At 39.4% G+C, this 22,804-nt stretch overlaps 1 protein-coding gene across 4 annotated transcripts in view; it reads left to right on the forward strand.

Moving 5' to 3' along the window:
• Lsm14a (LSM14A, mRNA processing body assembly factor) overlaps positions 1–22,804 on the forward strand; it is a 47,031-nt gene that overhangs the window by 3,285 nt on the left and 20,942 nt on the right. For all 4 annotated transcript variants that reach the window (XM_005368430.2, XM_005368431.2, XM_005368432.2 and 1 more), the window contains exons 2-3: positions 11,462–11,625; positions 14,884–15,013. In XM_005368430.2, the coding sequence (XP_005368487.1) occupies positions 11,462–11,625; positions 14,884–15,013 (294 nt within the window). The remainder of the gene's footprint in view (positions 1–11,461; positions 11,626–14,883; positions 15,014–22,804) is intronic.

Raw genomic sequence — 22,804 nt, forward strand, 5'->3', positions numbered from 1 at the left:
CCAGGCTGGCCTCGAACTCACAGAGATCCGCCTGCCTCTGCCTCCTGAGTGCTGGGATTAGAGGCGTGCGCCACCACCGCCCGGCTCCCCAAAATAATTTTTGAAAGTTATTAAAGAGCTGGAGAAATGGCTCAGCTGGTAGGAGCACCACAGTTAGGACTTTGTGTGTATAGAATGTTTTACTTTTGGTTTTTATTCTTCTCACAGGTTTGGCTATTTGACAGTTAATTTTCGTTTATTTTCAGCTTAGGGCTATTCAGAACAATGCTTTTAGGGAAATTAGTGTTTAAATGCACTGATGTGTTGAAATCATTTTCCGGGGAGACACACACACACACACATACTTAGAATTTGAATTGCAGAAACACAGCGAGTGTATTCTTCACTAAGTGACACTAAGCAGTTTTTCTAGTAGGTGCTTACTAGTTGTTATTTCAGTAGTAAGAATTCTGGTTCCATGTTCCTCACCAACAACAGTACTGGTGCTATAACTATAATTCTTAGCAGCTATAATCTGATGGGTAGATAGTTCAATGTGGTTTTTATTTATTTTTTATTAATTAGATGTATGTGTAGGAACGTCTATGCATATGAGTGTAGGTGCCTACGGAGGCCAGAAGTGTGACCCTTGTGGAGCTGGAGTTACAGGTGGTTTTGAGCCACCTAATGTGAGTGCTGTTAACCACTGAGCCATCTTCAGCCCTTGAATGTGATTTTAGTCCCTATTTCTCTGGCTACTAATGAGTTTTGAAGGTCTTTCTATATCTAAGCCATTTGATATATATCTTTCCTTAAGTGTCTTTGAAATTTGTCACTGGAGTTACTTTCTGGAATTTTGAGTTCTAAATATAAATCCTTTGATGAATGTATATATTACAGATATCTTTTGTGTAATGATTTTATTATAGATATTTCCTCATTTTATGTTTATCAGACTTTTAGGACTAGTGGGGTGGTGTTTCTTTTTTTATTTATCCATGTTAATAACATGGTTTTCTTTAATCCAGTGCTATGCTACTTCATCCTTTGTTGTTTTGTTTTTCACTATTAGGTCTATAATGAAATTAGTTCTGTGTAGAGCATAAAATGTTTAGATCTTTAACTTTAGTAAAAGATGCACTTGGCTTTATGATCTGTACTATAATTGAGGTCTTTTACATGGCTGTAAATATAGCATATATATCTGAAACTATAGTTCTTTGGAAACTTGACTAGTTAACATTAGGTATGGTATAGAATTAGGGTGACCATATCTGTAGCTTTCCCTGGTAGAAAGCCATTACTTATGCCTATTTTAATACCATTATTAAAAACATTTCTCTCTTAATGTTCCAGTTTGGGTAGTAAGTTGTATCATCTCACAATAAGAAAGTGGAAGCCTGCTGCAGAGGTATTGGTAATGGTTGGTTTCTCTAGTATTCTGCTAGAGATTTCATAAATTAATTACCTTCTAGAAGGGAAAGCCCAGATAAGTTTGGTGGCCTTTGATCCTAACAACCTAGGTAAATGTCAGGAAGTTTTAAAAAGCAATCTGAAATGACGTTGACAGCTGCCTTTAAGTGTGCTTGTAGATAATCTGGGTCATGGTAGTTTTAGCAGCCCCTGTAGTTTGTAGTCCTGTGTTATTCCTTTAGAATTAAAACATCTGGGGTTGGAGAGATGGTTTGGTGGTTGGATGCAGTGACTGCTCTCCCGGAAGAGCTGGGTTCCCCTCTCAGCGCTCACATGGCAGTTCACAACCATCTGTAACTCCAGTCTCTGGAGATCTGACTCCCTCTTCTGGCCTCCAGGGGACTGACTGCATGTGTGTGGTACACATAACATTCATACATGCAGGCAAAGCTTCCATACACATAACATTTTTAATTAATTTAGAACCCCTAAATAGGAGTATTTAGGGAATTTGCATGAGTGGGTATGTAAAAGAGGAAGTTTTATAGCACATTAGGGAGGTAAACTTTTACTCTGTGACTTAAGTTTTCACTTAGAATAATCAAGTCAGGATGTTGAAGAGAAATAACTGGCACAAATAATTTGTATTCCAGTGTGTTTGCACATCACCTATGAATGAATATAGTTAATAAACCCAGTATGCTAAATGAGGGAAATTCTTTCATAATAAACATAAACAAATTCTTGTGTTTAGGTAGCTATCCCTGGGGAGCCTTTTGGGATGCCATCGCAGAGGGAAGAGATGGAAAAAGAATGGCAAGTTAGTGAGTTGCCCTTAAACTTCAAGGAATTTGTGTCGTCCACAAAGGTGGTAAACTGTTAATCACCTTTCATCATCTGCTGAGTCTTGTTCACTGGCTTAGTTTATCCAATCAAAATCAAAACAATCAAGTTTTACTTTGATTGTTTATGGACCACATAGTCGTAAACGACTGTCCTAGTGGAGCGAGCAGGAGCATTGCAAGTTCCTATGACTTTTTTTTTGAGACAGGTAGCTGGCTGACCTGACACTCACTCCCTATATAGACGGCGTTGGCCTCAAATTCATGAGATCCACCCGCCTCTGCCTCAACAGTACTGACACTACAGCACTGGTCACATGTCTGGTCACAAATTGTGTGGTGGAAAAAAAGCTAACAACTCACAAAATTGCTACCTCGAACAACAAAGATCTCATGAAATTTAAAGCTCAGATTTCTTTTGTTGCCCTGTTTAATGAGGTTGCCTCAACTAAGCTGAAAAGCATTGTTGCTGCTATAGAAGCCACAGAAATACAGACTTCTAAGAGTCTCTTTGGGTTTGTTTGTTTTTTTTTTTTCCAAGACAAATTTTCTCTGACAGTCCTGGCTGTTGTAGATCTCGCTTTGTATACCAGGCTGGCCTCGAACTCACTACCTCTGCCTACCAAGTGCTGGGATTAAAGACATGCACCATCGCCGCCCAGCAGCTAACTTCTAGGAGTCTTAACTCGGGTGTTGTTTTTCTTGCAAGATGGATAAGATGAGCCATGACTTTCTGTGTGATAATACTGAAAACAGTATACAGCAGAGGGGAAAAAAAGAAGAGGGAAATGAAATAAGAGTAAAGAAGCTTTATTGACATGGTATAACAGCAATTGCTGAATTTAACTCAGTGCTACAGTAAGTACAGTTGAACTTTTATTCTTCTCCAGGAACACTTTGCCTTTATTTTCTTTCATATTTGTGTAGGTAAAGTGTTGAGTTGGTCAGGTTTATTCTAGTTTTGTGTGTTTCTGGAAGAACATGTGACCCAACCGATTGATTGGAGTACAAAGTACTTGACCATGGCCAAGGGTTTTAGCATTTTTATCTTTTCTTTGGAGATGCAATGCCTTCCTTTTACCCATCCTGATAATTACATAAAGTGTTGCAAAAAAGTAATCAGCCTAGAATTGGTACTTAATGAAGTAGCAAAGCATTTTTAAGTGCTTAGGAGCAAAAACCCCAAATTCTATCATCCATTCAGCTCTTCTGTCCTATAGTATCTTGATGTGACCTCATTCTCACTCATTTCACTGTCTTTATCCTGTTTAAATTCCCTGAGCAGTCATTACAATCAGAGTTTTGTACCTTCTTCACTCCACATCCCCTTCGTCTCTCTTGTACATATGAGTTTGCAGAAATCACTGCCCTCGTTATATAACCAACTTCACTCACACCGTGTTCAGACCAAAGTTCCTTCTTCGTTTATATGACTAGTTACTTTCTTGTTCACTGGAGATGGTAAAGTAATAATAAAACTGGTTTCAGAGAAACCAAGCACACTGAATGCTGAGACAACTGTGCTCAGTGTGTTCTTCTACTAAGCAGTGCATTTTGGCTGTAGGAATTAGTTCTTTGTGTTTGTTTTTGTCTTGTGGGTTTTTGTTTGTTTGTTTTTTGGTAGTTTGTTTTTGGAGGTAAATGTCTCACTATATAACCCCAGCTGGTTGGGAACTCTGAAGACCAGGCAGTGAGAGTCACACAACCATCTCCTCTTTTCTTTCTTCAGAAGGGTTTTTATTGGTTTACACATCAGGGAAAGGTGAGGTGGCAGAAGTGTACAGCTGGGACTCCTCCCTTGGTAAAATAGAAACCAGAACTGGAATCTGGCCTTGCAACAGTTCCATCATCCTAGTTTCTTTGTGTCTGGTTAGCCGTATCCATTCTCCTTTGTATTTGATTTGATCTTGTATTCCCTTACAGAGCCCAAAATCAAGTCCACGGCCTTGAACTCTACCACTGAGCAGCCATCCCCAGTCCCTGAGTTCCTGATTCATAATTGTATTTTAGAAAGTTACATTTCAAACAATTATACTGAAATTCCCAGCTTATTGTCAATTTTACCTTTATGTATATATGTACATCACATGTGTCTGGTGCCCAAGTTAGAAGAAGGTGTTGGATCCTCTGGAACTGGAGTTACAGATGACTGTGAGTCACCATGTGCTAGGAACCCAGGTCCTCTCTCCAGCCCTACCTAATGAATTCTTTTTTTAAAATCTATTTCTTTATTATGTATACAGTATTCTTGGTATTCTGTCTGCATTTATGCCTGCAGGCCAGAAGAGGGCATCAGATTTCATTACGGATGGTTGTGAGCCACCATGTGGTTGCTGGGAACTGAACTCAGGACCTTCAGAAGGTCAGGCAGTGCTCTTAACCACTGAGCCATCTCTCCAGCCCACCTAATAAATTCTTAACATGCAGTTCACAAGTAGATTTCAAAGTATCAATTGTTGGTGTCCTGAAGTTGCATATAAATGAATCTTGTCATGTGTGTAACTTCAGGAAGAGTTTGTAGATTCTAGTAGTTTTCTAAGACACAGATGAGTAAAACTTATCTTCTCTATGCCTAAGATAAAAATATTAACATGTGTGTTTACTTTCCTTGCCTCCTTTCTCAGGTTTATTAGTTTGAAATTGTAGTTACAGGTTTTTATTACATTGCATAATTATGTTCTTAGAATCCCTTTAAATGTTTTTATTAAGTAATATTAATTTATAGGAAATATTTATCTCATGAGTCAACACCAATTTGTTTAGCTGAATTTTCTTTTTTTTATTTGGAGGGAGAGAGGTTTTTTTTTTTTTTTTATGGTTTCTGAGGTCTATGTCCATGTCTTACTTTTGCCTACGTGTGTGATAGGTTGTGTAATCAGCTATCTTGTCTCCTTGTTTCACCTCCTTCCCCTGGTGCTGGGAATAGGATTTAGGGCCTCCACAAGTTAGGCAAGCGTCATATCATCAGGGCATCTCTAGGTCTATTTGTTGCCCCCCTCCCCACCCAGTATACTTTTTAAACATTATTCTATAGTTACTCTGGCTACTTTTTCACGGAAGAAGTATGGTGCCGTTCTGATTTTCATTTCTGTGTAGAGCACATCTTATTATTTTTAATATTTTTCCTCTGTGTAGTTCTGACTGTCTGGGAACTCACTGCATGATACAGTCTGTCCTTGAACTCAGAGAAATCTGTCTGCCCCTACTGAGTGCTGAGATTAAAGGTATAAGCAAGGCTTTGAAAATAAATTCTTAATAAATTATTTGAAGTCAGGAGACATCACATTGAAGCTAAGAGGAGTTGGCCTTCCTGCCTTTGAGTAAACAATGAATGTAATAAAACAGCACCTAAAATTTGCCCTTCTCGGAGTGTGGGAGCCAGAAGATTCAAGGACGCTATAGGAAGGCGCACACAGTCAACTGACATGGGCTTATAGGTGCTCACAAAGATTGAATGGGCAACCAGGGAGCCTGCATGAGACTGACCTAGGCACTCTGCATATATGTTACAGTTGTGTGGCTTGGTCCTCTTGTAGAACTCCTAACAGTGGCAACTGGGACGATCTCAACTCCTTTCTTGGCTTTTGAGACCCTACTTCTCATTCTGGGTGACCTTGCCCAGCCTTAATACTTGGGGGAGGTGTTTGGTCTTATTGCAACTTGATATGCCATGTTTTGTTGATACTCATGGGAGACCTGCCCTTTCCTGAATGGAGCTGGAGGAGGAGATTGGGGGGTGGGAGGAAAGGAATGGGCTAGGGGGGTGCAGCCAGGATATAAAATAAACAAATGAGTTAAAAAATTTTGCCCCTTCTCCTTAAATGTTGCAATTAGTCAAACCTTTGTATTTAAAAGAAGGGTTTAGAGGTAGAGGTCTCAGTCTATGACCAGCTTGCCCTTTGCTTGGGGCCCTGATGGTACAAATGCCCAGTACCAGGAACCTGTGGCAGATAGAGAAGAGCTGGGTGACAGGATAGGTTTTCACAGAACATGTTCTTACGGACTTCTCTGCTAGGACCTGTTTGCTGCTGTTCGGATTTCATAATAGTGCTGTCAGAATGTGACTCCATGGAGGGATTTGTCCATTGTTTAAGTTACAGCCCTGAGGATTCAGTCGCTCCCCCAAAGCCCATCAGCTGGCAGTCAACTACCCACTACATTTCATATCAAGCCATAACCTATTAGATGCTTTTTGATTGACTGCATCCCCAGTAGCCATCCTATCCAAAACTGTCGTCGGTCACCTCTTTCCTGGCCCACCATGGTCCCTGTCATGTCTCTCTGAAGAAACAGACTCTTTTTGTGATATTTACTCTTTTTACTCACTGCTTCTCACTGCTTTGTTTATCCGTTTTTTCATTTCTTAATATGCATGCATCTCTGCCCTGGGGAGTTCACCCTACCCCAGTATGCCAGAATCATCTTGGACTCTCAGTTCCAATGTTGCACAGTGAAAACAGCTCTTTGGTCTTCATATGATTTCCTTTAATCCTCATTTTTCTCATTCTTATCATTCTTTTCGGTTTTTCGAGGCAGAGTTTCTCTGTGTAGCAACCCTAGCTGTCCTAGAACTAGCTCTGTAGACCAGACTGGCTTCAAACTCATAAAGATCTGCCTGCCTTTGCCTCCTGAGTTCTGGGATTAAAAGCATTCACCACCACTGCCTGGCTGATCTTGTCATTCTTTATGAGAGGAATAACTACTTGGCAGTACAGTCTGTGTATAGAATAGCTGAATTAGCACTTGTTGTAGTTCCTGGTTTGTTCCCAAATTGGGGAAGGAAAGGATTAAGTCCCTGTCAGTTAGTGCTCCTTGTCAAGTTATTGTACACCCATGGCTTTCCTAGGTTTCTTTCTGATACATTTTCAAGCTCTGTTAATACTGATTTGTCTTCATATGTAAGAGGAGTCCAAAGGCTCAAGTTCCAGCTTACCCATTGCTCTTGGTTTCCATGGCCACATCTGCTTTATTTGAATGGCAGGTTAAGGCTCTCCTGGAGTGTGGTATAGGGAGCCATAAAAAGTATTCATCAATAAAGTGACTTATCAGGGTCTGTCTAACTTGGGAAGTTCATACTGACAGCATTGCATAAGGTCTGATTATCTGAAGGGGAAGCTGTGTTGGTGAGGTCAGTGTACTGTTTAAAGAGGTTAGGGAAGAGGAAATGTAGGCTTAAACCTAGTTTCGTGTTTATCAAGCTTCATCTTTCTGTTTCACTACCAGACCTCAGTTTCTTTGTACAAAGCATGTTAGCTATTTGTTGATCACATGAAAGGTACTTTTTTTTTTTTTTTGGTTTTTCGAGACAGGGTTTCTCTGTAGCTTTGGTGCCCGTCCCGGAACTAGTTCTTGTAGACCAGGCTGGCCTCGAACTCCCAGAGATCCGCCTGCCTCTGCCTCCCAAGTGCTGGGATTAAAGGCGTGCGCCGCCACCACCCGGTGAAAGGTACTTTTTTCAGAAAAATTTTGCCTAGTTGGAAAATGTATGGTTCAAATTTTGATAAGTATTTATTTAGAAGACAATGGAAGGACAATGGGGGATGCTTTTTTTGTTTTGTTTTGTTTGTTTTTCCAAAACAGGGTTTCTCTGTAGCTTTGGAGCCTGTCCTGGAACTAGCTTTTTTTTTTTTTAATTGCCAGAACCTTACATGATCTGAAGTTAAGTCTTTTATTATGTATACAGCATTCTGCCTGCATGTATGCCTGCACACCAGAAGAGGGCACCAGATTCAATCATAGATGGTTGTGAGCCACCATGTGGTTGCTGGGAATTGAACTCAGGACCTCTCGAAGAGTAGCCATCTCTCCAGCCCCTGGAACTAGCTCTTGTAGACCAGGTTGGCCTCAAACTCATGAGATCCACCTGCCTCTACCTCCCAAGTGCTGGGATTAAAGGTGTGCACCACCACCAACTCCCAACAGGGGATGCTTTTTGAGGCATGGTCTTGCTGTGTAACCCCCACAGGCCTCAAATTTAGAGTCTTCTTTCCTCAGCCTTCCAAGTGCCGGGATAACCACCATACACCCCCTGAAGACAGTATTAGGGATATTTTACTTTCTCAAGTGTAGTAATAGGAGCGGCAGGCTGCAGCCCGGCCTCTGCACGGCTAGCTTAGCCGCAGAATAGTTACACGGAAACTGTATTCTTTTAAATACTGGCTGGCCCATTAGTTCCATTCTCTTACTGGCTAACTCTCACATCTTGATTAACCCATATCTAATAATCTGTGTAGCACCACGAGGTGGTGGCTTACTGGTAAGATCTTGACCTGCATCCATTTTGGAGAAGAGAGCTATGGCGACTGCTCTCACTGCCTTCTTCCCAGAATCCTGTTCTGTTTACTCCACCTACCTAATTTTCTGTCCTATTAAAGGGCCAAGGCAGTTTCTTTATTTAACCAATGAAATCAACACAAAACAGAAGACTCTCCCATATCACTCAGGTGTGTTTATATCAGTTTTCTTTGGCCGTCCTGTATTCTGTGGAAATGTGTTGGGCTCTCTCTTAACTGACAGGTCCTTAGCATTTACCTTGTAATAAACAGATATGGGGTCATTATTGTTAGTGTGTCACCATGTAAAACCTTAAGAATAGCCGGGGGTGGTGGTGGCGTACTCGGGAGGAAGAGGCAGGCTTATCTCTGAGTTCAAGACCAGCCTGGTCTACAAGAGCTAGTTCCAGGACAGGCTCCAAAGCTACAGAGAAACCCTGTCTCAAAACAAAACAAAAAGAACTTAAGAATGTTTTGGATTTTAACATTTCTGGGTTGTTACTCTGATGAGGGGACCTAGTGATGAATGGACGCCTGAAAGAAATCCCACACTAGCTTAGAATTGAGAAATAGATAGTTATTTATTTAGGGGTAAACTCACAAATCAGAATTCTCTGCTTGAATGGTGGACAGCGATCAAATTCCGCAGTCCAACAATCCGAACGAGTAGCCTGCAAAAAGGAAGAGGAAAGAAAAGGGGCAGATGCAGGCTCTGTATCCTCTTATATAGTATAAGAGGCCATGCCCCAGTGGGTGGGCAACCACCAGCTACAAGCCTTCCTATAGCATTACTCTAGGAATTTTTATCTTTGACAGAATCTGTTTGGTTGTCTTCCTGCTACATTTTTTTCCTCTCACATACCATTAGTGTGTGCTGTCTTCAATAAACAAGAAGAAAGTTTGGGGTTTTTTGTTGCTTGTTTTTTGTAATTCACTGGATTCACCTGGATACAGGTGAGCTGTTTCATTAGGCCTTGGGAAGCCTTATTGAACCCTCGATTTTGCAGGACAAGGACCTTGACTTACCCAATCTATTTCAGAACAAGGTGATGGGCGGCTTTGAGGGCTGGGATATTATTGTGGTGGTGATGAAGATGGATTAAGATTTATTTTTATCTGTAATTTTCTTAGTTCTGTGTTCTATTCTTCGTCATTCTGGATAGAAAAGGTCGAAGTGGGGACTGGAGAGAGATCCCACTGGTAAAGAGCAAGTACTTCTTCTGCACAAGTTTGGTGTCTGTATTCCATCCATATAAGGTAGCTTACAACCACCTGGAACTCCATCTCCAGGGCATCTGATGCCCTCTGCTCTCCTCCATGGGCATTTGTACTCACAGGCACATACTAAAACACACACAAGTACACATCATTTAAAATAAAGCAGATCTTTTTATCAAAAGGTTACAGTGTGAACCTTTTTTATTTATTTTGTAGGGGAGGGCATATACCATGGTTCCTGCCTGCTGACATACCATTTGGCTGTGAAGAGAAGGCTGGGAGAGTGCTGCTCACCTAAAGCTTTCTGTATCAGTTTCTCTGAGTGTACCTGTGTCCTGGCCTCCATCCGCCCATTTGGGTTTGGGAGTGAGATTGTCTGTGGAGAAGGAGTGGGCAAGGGATGCTGCTTGTTCTGCCCTGTTCTTTCAGTTTGTACTAAGTCTAAATGATTGTCCTTTTTGAGACCAGATCTCACTTACTGTGTATCTAAAGTTGCCCCCTCAATATAGATTACAGGAATATAGTATACTGCCATACCTGGTTGTTTAGGTGTTCAGTTTTCTGAGACACTGTCTCACTGTCATGCTGGCCAACCTTGAACTTGTTTGCAATTTAGAAGAAGAAAGTAAGACATTATAAAACCTAAACTTAAATAGCATTGATTTTCTTTCTTTTTTGTTTGTTTGCTTTGGTTTTCAAGACAGGGTTTCCCTGTATAGCTTTGAAGCCTATCCTGGAACTCGCTCCATAAACCAGGCTGGCCTCGAACTCATAGAGATCAGCCTGCCTCTGCCTCCCAAGCGCTGGGATTAAAGGTGTTCACCGCTACCGTCTGGCAGCATTGGTTATGGCAGCAATCTAACTATGGATCAGTTTTATGAAAAATTAACTTCTAGTCTCTTCTCTGCCCTTCTTTTTTTTTGTTTTTTTGTGATATTTGATGTTTTCTTATTTGGAACATCACATGAATGCTGGTATTTTCAGTAGTCTCCTAAGTCAGGAATCCTGAAACTAGTGTACGAGACTCAGGAGAGTGTCTTAAAATGCAGATTCCCAACACTGCTCACAGAAAGTAAATTAATGGAGTTCATTTATAGCCTGCTTACATTGCATGTGATCCACAGTTTAAATTTGACTAATTCCATTTTTGGTGTTAAATGCTGAGAGTTACTATATAGCAGCTGTTTTAGGTCATGAGCATTTTAATCTTGCCCATGGAAACTCAACTTAACTGTTCACCAAGGGAAATATTGCCTCTGTTTGCTTCTCCTTGCCTCAAAACTTAAACTTTGGATTTTGTGGACTGCAAAAATGTTGTCATTCCTTCCCCTATCAAGAACTATGGTGTAAGTTGTCAAATCTTTATTTTGCTGAATGAAAACACTAAAAATAAAATAGCAATGGGGGGGGGGAGACGTTTTCATACCTAAAATGAAGAACTCCTTTGAATTATTTTCTGAGAACAGTGTTCAGAATCTGCACCACCAAGCAGCCACCAAAGATAAGAATAAAATTGTGAGAGCACAGCCTCATAACACTGGACTCTTAAATGAGTACGTTCTACTTTGAGCAAAATGTCTTCTATTTTCCTCTTCCAAAAATTTTTGTCCATATATTAATTAATACTTTCTTATGAATGGTATTTGAGAAAGATACTTGGTATTTGAAACAGAATCCTTAGACCCTGCCTAAATATAATGAGTAACAAATATATCTCATGTCCTGTTTTCTCACCAGTTCGATCCTTCGGTACAGAAGACAGACCAACAGACCGTCCAATACCACCTCGAGATGAAGTCTTTGAGTACATTATATTCAGGGGGAGTGATATCAAAGACCTCACTGTTTGTGAGCCTCCAAAACCACAGTGTTCTTTGCCTCAGGACCCAGCTATTGTTCAGGTAACTGATAGTAAATTGCCTTTGAGTGGTATAGTTATACCTGGTTAGCCTTGGCTTTTGCCTGTTCTGTTGAACGTTCATGTAGTTTACTAGTTAGAAGTTACTTGGATGTGTAAAATTACTTGGATACTTTCTTCTATAGGTTTCTTTGGGGATCATAAGTTGAAGCTGATAAATAAATAGCTGAAGAATTTAAATAAATTTTACAGTAGTTTCTAGTTTCAACATTACTACATTGTTATGCTGGCTAACATTTTTCATAGTTAACTGCGTAAGACTTAATACAAAGCACAGACACTGCACATAAAATAAGTCCTTTTTCACATAAAATGGTGCTTTTTGAGCTTGATACCCATACTTTTTTGCTTTTTTTAAGTGAAAAAATTGAAAAGCAAGAAACCACAGTTTGAATGGATCCAGGTAGTAAGACTCCATAATCTAGCACCTGTGCCTCTACACTATGTGGATAGTGGTTCACATTTCAAACTCTGGTGATAATAGCTACTCTGAGATAAAAATAACTAGGTTAAGTAGAGGGGGTGCTAAATCATAGTGTGTATTATACTATATGCAATGGTATATAATGAGATACCACAAGCAAGAAGGGTTTTAACATAAATTCTTTAAGGTCCCAAGTTAAAAATTAGACTTAAGTATTCTTAGAATTGAATCTTTACATATTTCATTAAAGATGGCTACACCACTGGGCAGTATTGCCCACACTTGCAGTCCCGGCACTTCAGAGGTGGCCATGACCGTGGTGCGCACATCAGGAGATGGAGGATTTTCTCCACTACATGTGAGCTTGAGGTCAGACTAGGCTACAGATCTTACCTAGAAACAAAAATTAAGCAAATGGGGGGGGTGGACAGGGAAGGAGGGTTGTAGTCTTCTCATGGTTTGTTTCTTGACTTAGTTTTATTTGTAATCTTTTTTCCTCTCATAAGTCTATCATTTTCCAATGTATTTGTTGGTTTTTCAACAAGTCACATATGGGAAAGTTTTAGTTTTCCAGAAATTAATTACTCTTAGACTTACCTTTCCAAAGATTTTTTCTTTGGAAAATATCTACTTAACCCATCTAAGTGAAAATGAGGCAGAGAGCATAGCTCAGTAGAGTTCTTGCCTGGCATATTGAAAAGTCCTGCTTCCGATTCCCAGTGCCAGAGCTGGAAAAAGAGAGAGAAAATATGAAACAGTTATTAATAACTATTAAGGAAAGTACTTTGATAGTATTTTTTTCTAAATATAAAACAGGCTTTTTGATAAGGAACTAGAACTTTCAGCCTTGCAGCAAAAACTATATATTTGTCTCCCTTCTTAATTTTTATTTTGGGGCAACAAAGTCTGAAGTAACCCTAAGAGAACATGAGTCTTTTAGGTTGAGAAAGAAGAGATACGCTGTAATAGAGGTGGCTCCCACACAGGCACTGCTGTTACTTTACTTAGTGGCACCATTCAGTTACCAGTCACCTTGAGTAATCAGCTTCATGGAAATAGAAAAGCATAGGTCAGAATGGTATTGAATGACTTCTTCCAACCATAAGTTCACTTTGCTTGTTTTCATTCACTCGTGCAACCATGTGTATTGAATACCCAGCATGTGCATATGTGATAGTAGCAGAGAACAAAAGGTAAGGTCCAAACTAGCAAGATAATAAGTTAAGGTTCCATGGTGCCAAGCCTGATGACCTGAGTTCTGTCCTCAGATGAACAAGGTAGAAGAGAACATTATCTTCTGGTCCTCTATATACATGCCGAAACACCCTCCCCTACACACGCTCAAAGTAAATGTTCTTTAAAAAAAATTAAGGCCTTACCATAAATTAGCTTATAACCCTGTAGTCTTCAATGCAATTCATATTTGAATTTTAGAATAATTTATAAGATAAATTAACTATATGTGTATTACAGTGTATGTTTTTATTTAGTAAGTTATTACTAAATCTTATTACCCATAAAAATATCTTAAAAGGGAGAAAGGTTTTATCTTGGCTTACAATTTCAGAACATTTAGTCCACTTGTTATATCTATTATTTGGAGTCTGAGGGGAAACACACTGTCATGGCAAAGGCTGTTTACCTCTTGGTGGCCAAGAAACAAGGAAAGCATGTCAGTGATAGAGGGTATCCCTTCATTCTCTTTCATTCCACCTGGATTTGAAGCCTATTGGTGGCATCCCCATTCAGGACAGATTTCTTAAAAGATTAGCTCTGAAGAAAGCTTTCACAGACATACCAAGGTCTGATTTACTGACCTAAGTACATCTCAGTACAATCAAGTTGACTAGATAAATCATCACATTATAGTTTATTATAAAATCTTCCTTTACTTAATCTAGTGATGTTAAAACATAAGCAACTTTATGTAGGATGTTTGTCTGTATCCCCTTCTATAAATTCAGCAGTGAACCTCAGATGATTGAAAATAAGACAGGTCTGGAGAGATGGCCCACTTGGTAAAGGCACTTGGAACCAGGTCTAATGGCCTGAGTTTAGTCCTCAACTCACAGAGTGGAGGGAGAAAACAGCCTCTGCAAGTTGTCCTCTGACCTGTGCATGAATGTATAAACAATACATATTAAACGAATGAATGGATGTAAAAATAAAGGAAAATGATAAGTGAGAGTTCTTTTTATGACAGTACCAGACTACAACCCTTTATTTTGTTTATTTATTTATTTTGAGGGAGTAAGGAACTCAGGTCTCTCATATCACTGTGTAGACCAGGCTGGCATCAAACTCACAGATCTACCTGTCTCTGCCTCCCGAGTGCTGGGATTAAAGGCTACACCACCACTCCCAGCAAGTGCTTTTTCTATAAGCAATTGCTTTGTAACTATTTATTCCCTGTTACAATTAACAGTCAACTGAAGTCACTGTTCATGTATTTCTAAATCTATTATAAAACTAAACTCAGAAGAGGAATTTATCATAGAGAAAGTATTTCTAAATAGCATTAAATGTGACTGGTTCGAGAAGACATATTGGGCACAGAGATAGCTTAGCAGTTAAGAGCACTGACTGCTCTTACAGCAGTCCCAAGATCATTACCAGAACCCACATGGAGGCTCACAAATAGACAAATATTGAAATAAGGTTGACTGTTGTAATATTAAGTGTATACTTTAAGTCACTGTGATTGCTTTTTTTGTCTAACAGTTAAACTTAGCATGTTTTTTTAAAGGCTAGAAAAATGCGAGTCTTCATTATATGCATGTTGCTTAGAACTTAGAATAACCTATGGTTTTCTTTCAGTCCTCACTAGGTTCATCATCATCTTCATTCCAGTCAGTGGGTTCCTATGGACCTTTTGGCAGGATGCCAGCATACAGTCAGTTCAGTCCAAGCACATTGGTTGGACAGCAGTTTGGCGCTGTTGGTGTTGGTATGTGATGACATTTTTTCTTTTTCTTTTTCTTTTTTTTTTTGACCATAAAGGTATAAAAAATCTTGCCAAAATGTTGTTTGATCTTTGTTATGTTTGTAAGTTGGGCATGGTGGTGCATTTTATAATCCTAGCACTTGGGAAAGGGAGGCAGGAAGATCAGAAGTTCAAGGTTATTCTCAGAAACAGCAAGTGTAAGGCTAGCCTAGAACACATGTGACACTGACTCAAAAAAAAAAAAAAAAAAAAAAAAAAAAAAAAAAAACCCGGAGAGGGAGAGAGCAGAGGTTAAGAGCACTGACTGTTCTTCCAGAGGTCCTGAGTTCAATTCCCAGCAACCACATGGTGGCTCACAGCCATCTATAATGAGATCTGGTGCCCTCTTCTGGCATGCAAGCATCCATGGAAGAAATGTTGTATACATAATAAATAAATAAATCTTTTTTTTTTTTAAATGCTCATACTCTTTAATGTATGAAGTAGTAAATGTATTAAAATGCATTTAAGGAGCTGGAAAGATGGTTTAGTAGTTAAGACTACTTAACTGCTCTTAATATAAGACCCTGGTTCAATATCCAGCACTCACACTATCTCTAGCTCCAGTTCCGGGTGACTCGGTGCTCTCTTCTGGCCTCCTAGAGTCTTGCACATACACATGCACATACTCTCGGGCACATACACATTTAATAAATAAGCATTTAACCTGCCAAACATTAGCTCAGAGCAACACAGTCCACAGTTTAAAACATTTAATCTAGCACAAAACACACTTCTCATGAAATGAAGAATCTCATGTGTGAATACAGATGACATTTGCAAACATGGTGGGGTGTGAAAACCTGAAGAATTTTTTTAAAAACAAACAAATTGCTGGCATGATTGCACAGCACATGGGGGCTGTTTGCTCCTCTGATCACATAACTGACCAAGAGCTGCAGCTTGCTGCTGTCCAGCATCATAGAAGAATATTTTACTTCATATGGCTAGCCTAGGAAACAATTTAAATAATTTCAACTGAATAAACATAGTTTTCTATAACTATAGAGTTATTGTAGTCAGCCCGTCCTAAATTTGGTGCTATCTTTATTATTACTATTCCTTCATAATAGCTTTATTTGCCTTTCAATCTGCTACTTTATATTATTGAATTTTATTTTATAATGAGAACTTCTAAAAATAGTGGAGACCATCAGCAATTCAATACAATTGAGTAAGGGTTTGGAACCTACCTGCAAGGGTTCCAGCTGGCAGCTCCCATCTTTCCCCTCTGGTAATTTTGTTTTGTTTTGTTTTTTCGAGACAGGGTTTCTCTGTGGTTTTGGAGCCTGTCCTGGAACTAGCTCTTGTAGACCAGGCTGGTCTTGAACTCACAGAGATCCGCCTGCCTCTGCCTCCCGAGTGCTGGGATTAAAGGTGTGCACCACCACCGCCCCGCTATCCCCTCTGGTAATTTGATTACATGGCATCTCACTGACTCCACCTTCTTTCTCCCAGCATTCAGTTTAGCTTTCCCCTTCTAGTTCTGTTCTGCTAAGCCATTGGCCGAAACAGCTTCTGATGTGGGAGTCCCCTATGTGTGCTGTGATTACCATTAATAAATAAAGAAAATGCTTTGGACCTATAGCAAGGCAGAATTTCGGTAGGCAAGGAAAGCTAGGCTGAATGCTGGGAGGAAGAAGGGCAAAGTCAGAGAGAAGCCATGAAGCCTGCAGGAGACAGTCGCTAGGAACATTAGCCAGTATGTCACGTGGCCATACACAGATTAATAAAAATTAAATTATTATTTAATAATTAAATTATTTAATGTTAAATTAAGATGTAAGAGTTTAGCCAATAAGAAGTTAGAGCTAATGGGCAAAACAGTGATTTAATTGATACAGTTTCTGTGTGATTATTTTGGGGCTAAGGTAGCCAAGCAGCAGGGAACCAACAAGCGGCTCTCTTCTCCTACAAGGTTCTTTATTTATTAACCAATAAAAGCAACACATATACAGGGGAATTTCCCATATCATTTCCCCCTCTCTGTTTAAATAAAAAGGAAGGCTTTAACTTTAACATAGTAAAATTACATATAAAAAACAGGTATAACTAAGGAAAACAATAATTATAACTACCTATTGTTCAACTGCATCAAAAACAATCATAAGGATTCCTGCTTAAGTAAACAGGAAGTGTATCATAAGCAACTTCCAAAACTCTAGAATTGACAGAGACATCTCCCTGCCTGGATAGTCACCCAAAGTTCTTTTGTAACATTCAGGCATCCATCTTCAGCCTACAGGCTCACAGTATCTGGCAGACTTTTCCATGAAGCAGAAAATTATTTTTTATTATTATTATTGATTTTATTGAGTTATTATTATTATTATTATTATTGGTTTTATTGAGCTATACAGTTTTGTCGGCTCCACTCCTTCCTCTCCCCTCCCCTTCAACCCTCTCCCATGGTCCCCATGCTCCCAGTTTATTCAGGAGATCTTGTCTTTTTCTGCTTCTCATGTAGATTAGATCCATGTATTTCTCTCTTAAGGTCCTCATTGTTGTCTAGGTTCTCTGGGATTGTGATTTGTAGGCTGGTTTTTTGCTGTTGTTGTTTTGTTTGTTTGTTTGTTTTTATGTTTAAAAACCGCTTATGAGGGGCTAGAGAGATGGCTCAGAAGGTAAGAGCTGAGTGCTCTTCCTGAGGTCCTGAGTTCGATTCCCAGCAACCACATGGTGGCTCACAACCATCTGTAATGAGATCTAGTGCCCTCTTCTTGCCTGCAGGTATACATGGAGGCTGAACACTGTGTACATAACAAATAAATAAATCTTTTTTAAAAAACGCTTATGAGTGAGTACATATGATAATCGTCTTTCTGGGTCTGGGTTACCTCACTCAATATGATGTTTTCTAGCTCCACCCATTTGCCCCCAAATTTCAAGAAGTCATTTTTTTGTTGTTGTTGTGTAGTGCTCCATTGTGTAAATGTACCACATTTTCCTTATCCTTTCTTTGGTCGAGGAGCATTGAGGTTGTTTCTAGGTACTGGCTATGAGAAACAATGCTGCTATGAACATAGTTGAGCACATGTCCTCGTGGTATGATTGAGCATCCTTTATATATATATATATATACCCAAAAGTGGTATTACTGGGTCTTGAGGAGGGTTGTTTCCTAATTTTCTGAGAAACTGCCACATTGATATCCAAAGGGGCTATACCAGCTTGCGCTCCCACCAGCAATGGAGGAGTGTTTCTTTACCCCACAACCTCTCCAGCATAAGTTGTCATCAGTGTTTTTGATCTTGGCTATTCTTACAAGTATGAGATGGAATCTCAGAGTTTTGATTTGCATTTCTCTGATGACTAAGGATATTGAGCATTTCCTTATGTGTCTTTCAGCCGTTTTAGATTCCTCTGTTGAGAGTTCTCTGTTTAGGTCTCTACTCCATTTTTTTTATTGGATTATGTGATCTTTTGGTGTCCAATTTCTTGAGTTCTTTGTATATTTTGGAGATCAGACTCTGTCTGATGTGGGGTGGTGAAAATCTTTTCCCATTCTGTAGGCTGTGGTTTTGTCTTGTTGACTGTGTCCTTTGCTTTACAGAAGCTTTTCAGTTTCAGGAGGTTTCATTTATTAATTGTTTCTCTCGGTGTCTGTGCTACCAGGGTTATATTTAGGAAGTGGTCTCCTGTGCCAGTGTGTTCAAGTCCCACTTTTCTGTGAGGTTCATTGTTGCTGGCTTTATGTTGAGATCTTGATCCATTTGGACTTAAGATATGCATGGTGATAGATATGGATCTGTTTTCATTCTTCTACACGTTGATGCCAGCACGTTTTGATAAATAGGCTTTTTTTTTTTTCATTTGATATTTTTTGCTTCTTTGTCAAAAATCTTTGTGTTTGAAGGTTTGTGGATTAATATCCAGGTCTTTGGTTCGGTTCCATTGGTCCTCCTGTCTGTTTTTATGCCAATACCAGGCTGTTTTCAGTACTGTAGCTCTGTAGTAGAGTTTGAAGTCAGGGATTGTGATGCCTCCAGAAGTTCTTTTATTGTACAGGATTGTTTTGGCTATCCTGTGTTTTTTGCTTTTCTATGTGAAGTTGAGTACCATTCTTTTGAGGACTGTGAAGAATTTTGCTAGGATTTTTGATGGGCAGTGCATTGAATCTGTAGATGGCTTTTGGTAAGATTGCCATTTTTACTATGTTAATTCTACCTACCCAAGAACATGGGAGATCTTTCCACTTTCTGGTGTCATCTTCAATTTCTTTCCTCAAAGATTTAAAGTTCTTGCCTTACAAGTCTTTCACTTGTTTGGTTAGAGTTACTCTGAGATATTTTATGCTATTTGTGGTTATTATAAAGGGTGATGTTTCTCTGGTTTCTTTCTCAGTCCATTTATCATCTGTGTAAAGGAGGGCTACTGTTTTTTTTTTGTTTGTTTGTTTGTTTTTTTTGTTTTGTTTTTTTTTTGAGTTAATCTTGTATCCAAAGCAGGAAATTTCAAAGACAGTTCCACCTATATTGGCAGTTTGTCAGTCACTTTCTTCTTTGTCCTGCAGAATGTCTGGCAGACTCTTTTTTCGTGAAGCAGGAACCCTGAATGATTGTCTCACCTTTAGGCAAGCTCAGCATCATTTCTCTGTGGGCCTGCATGTCCATTTCATACAGCATAACATCAAGCAGTCCAGGCAAGAATAGTTTCTTGCCCAAATGGCTAACAAACTCTATAAGGAGCTACTTTGATGCCCATCATCCTCTTGAAGTAATTGGTTCTTCCAGGAGCATATGTGTCTCATTGTCATGAAAAGTCCTAAGTTCTTAAGACATTTTAAATGCCATATTCTGTAGTCTTTGATAGGTTTGAAGAATAGCTATCCATCTGAAATATACCTCTGTACATCTAGAAAATCTAACTCGCAAGACTACAAACTTGACTATTATAGATTACTATCTATTAACCTGTACTTCTTAATTGTACATTACATTTTTAAATGAGCTGCACAAACACAATACCTTAATCAAGAGCAGAAATATACATTGACCTTAAATTTGTATCAACAAACCAAGATCCATACAAATGCAAATCTCTATAGCATATCTCCCTTTAAATGGAACAAACATTTATAAACAATATTTGGGTGTAGTGCGGAGCAGCAGGCCGCTTCCCACCACCTGGCTCCCGCACCTGCTAGCTTTACCCAAAATAATTACACAGAAACTGTATTCTTTGAAACACTGCCTGGCTCATTAGTTTCAGCCTTTTGCTGGTTAACTCTCACATCTTGATTAACCCATTTCTATTAATCTATGTAGCACCACGAGGTGGTGTCTTACCGGAAAGGATCTTAACCTACTTCCATCTTGGAGAGGAGAGCTATAGCATCTGCGATTCACTTCCCTTCTTCCCAGCATTCTGTTCGGTCTACTCCACCTATCTAAATTCTACCCTATCAGGCCAAGCAGTTTTGTTTATTAATTAACCAATGAAAGCAACAGATAGAAAGAAGACGCTCCCACATCAATTTGGGAATTTGGGCATAGTTTTCTCCAAACTGCTTCCTGCTTTTTGTTGGGCGAAGTAATTTTTTAGGGGTGTTCATGGTGACCTGCTGGGGGGGGGCGGGTCTTGGTCCATCAAAACACATTAGTCTGGAATTAATCCACAAGTTCTCATCTTTGGAAACAAAAGCAGAACCACTTTTCCAAAGCAGCATATCCTTAGACTCAAATTCTGAAGTCAAGATACCTTTATGTTGGTTTAACTTAGCAGTCCATACCTGAAATAATCACTCAAACTATTATTTGCAATACTGTTTGGCCAATAGTATGTCCGGGAGAGTTGGCTTAGTCCATAAGGATCTGAGTTCAGATCCTCATTACTTACATAAAAGTTGAGCACAGCTATTGAGATGGGTAGAGAAGCCAGGGCCAGAGATGAATGAATCTCTGAAGCACAGTGGCCAGCCAATCTAGATGAATGGTGAACTCCAGGATCAGGGAGAGACCCTATCTCAAAAAAGATGAGGCACAACTAAGGAATACACCCATTGTTGACCTTTGGCCTCAATGCACACTTGTATACACATGTACAAGTGTCTTAAACACACACATACATATTAAAAGCAAAACAAAGCAAGCTAGGAGTGGTAAGCACCCACCTTTGATCCCAGCAGGCCGATTTCTGAATTCAAAGTCAGTCTGGTCTACAAAGCCAGTTCCCAGACAGCCAGAGCAACACAGAGGAACCTTGTTCCCAAAAATAAATGCAGATGTCCCAAAAACATGTGAAAGGTGCTTTGCTCTTGCTTACGATAAAGTAATGATACCAAGCAAGAGTTTTGGGATGCAGCTCAGTTGATAGAGTGCTTACATAGCATGCAAGAGTCCCTTAGTTTGATGCTAACACCACAGTTAACTGGATGTGGAGGCCATACTTCTGTTCCCAGCACTGAGGTGGAGGCAGACGGTCTAAATACATGTGATTGATTTATTTTTAAATTTATTTATTTATATATTGTGTTTGTATGTGTGCACGCGCACCTGCCTGACTGCCTACATGTGCACATTTATGCAGGAGCCCGTGGCATCATGACAAGTATATGCTCTGGGACTGTTGGTGCAGGGAACCTAGGACCTCTGCATGAGCCATATGTGCTCTTAACTGCGCTTCTCAACTATATCTCTAACCCGGAGGCAGATGTGAAATGTTTTTGGCTAGCTTTGAATAAATGAGACCCTGCCTCCAAAAATAAATAAATCACACTGAGATACCCTTTTACACTGAAAATATAATATACTAGGTAAGCACTGTCTTTGTAAGCTGATGCTGAAATCATCTTTGCAAGATTGTTTATACAGAAATGAAAATTATTGCCCCTAATTTGTAGATCCTTAAAAAAAATTTAGATATTGCAGTTAAGTAAAGTATCAAAACAGTATGTCTATATTGTTATTAAAGAGTGGACAATAGGCATGTATTGCTAGGGCAGAAAAGGGAGTTATAGAAATGTTAGTATTAAAAACTAACCAGCAGTCCTGCCTTTACAAGGTTCAGCCCTACAGCCTCATACTTTTAGGAAAAGCACTATATAATTAAGCTACATTCCCAGTCTCTAACTGCCCATTTTAATTAATTGTACAGCAGAGGTTAAAATAAAGAACATGGGCATAATTAGATCCCCTCCTCCCATTGTTTACCCCAGGTGATGATTTCAACAGGAATAATTTAAGATAGGTTTGCTGGTATGTCATGGTGTGCTGAAGTTCAATACTCTTATGTGCAGAATGGCAGAATATTGACTCAATGGACAGATGCTTGCATGTTAACCACCTGACAAGGGTGCTGGGAACTGAATTCAGGTCCTCTACAAGAATACTGTGTACTTCTAACTGCTGAGCCATCTCTCCAGTCCCCTGTATAGATTAATTTTTAATTACTAAGAATAGAACAAAGGCACCAAGACAATGAAAAAGAACTATCATACATACTAATAACACGTAAAGGTCATATCTTCATAATGATACAGGGGTCAGTTAATTCAAATGCTATAACAATCCTAAATGTGAATGAATATGGTGGCACATACCTTTGATCCCAGTACCTGAAAGGCAAAGGCAGACGAATACCTGTCTATTGTGTGATATTTTACTCTTTTGGCTTTTGCGGGGTACCAGCCACGCTGCTCCCAAGTAAATCACACACACGGAGGCTTACTGTTATTTATGAAAGCCCGGCCTTAGCTTGGCTTGTTTCTTGCCAGCTTTTCTTAAATTATCCCAACTACCTTTTTGCCTCTGGGCT

This window comes from Microtus ochrogaster, unplaced genomic scaffold (assembly GCF_000317375.1).
Source record: "Microtus ochrogaster isolate Prairie Vole_2 unplaced genomic scaffold, MicOch1.0 UNK32, whole genome shotgun sequence".
Classification (NCBI taxonomy): domain Eukaryota; kingdom Metazoa; phylum Chordata; class Mammalia; order Rodentia; family Cricetidae; genus Microtus; species Microtus ochrogaster.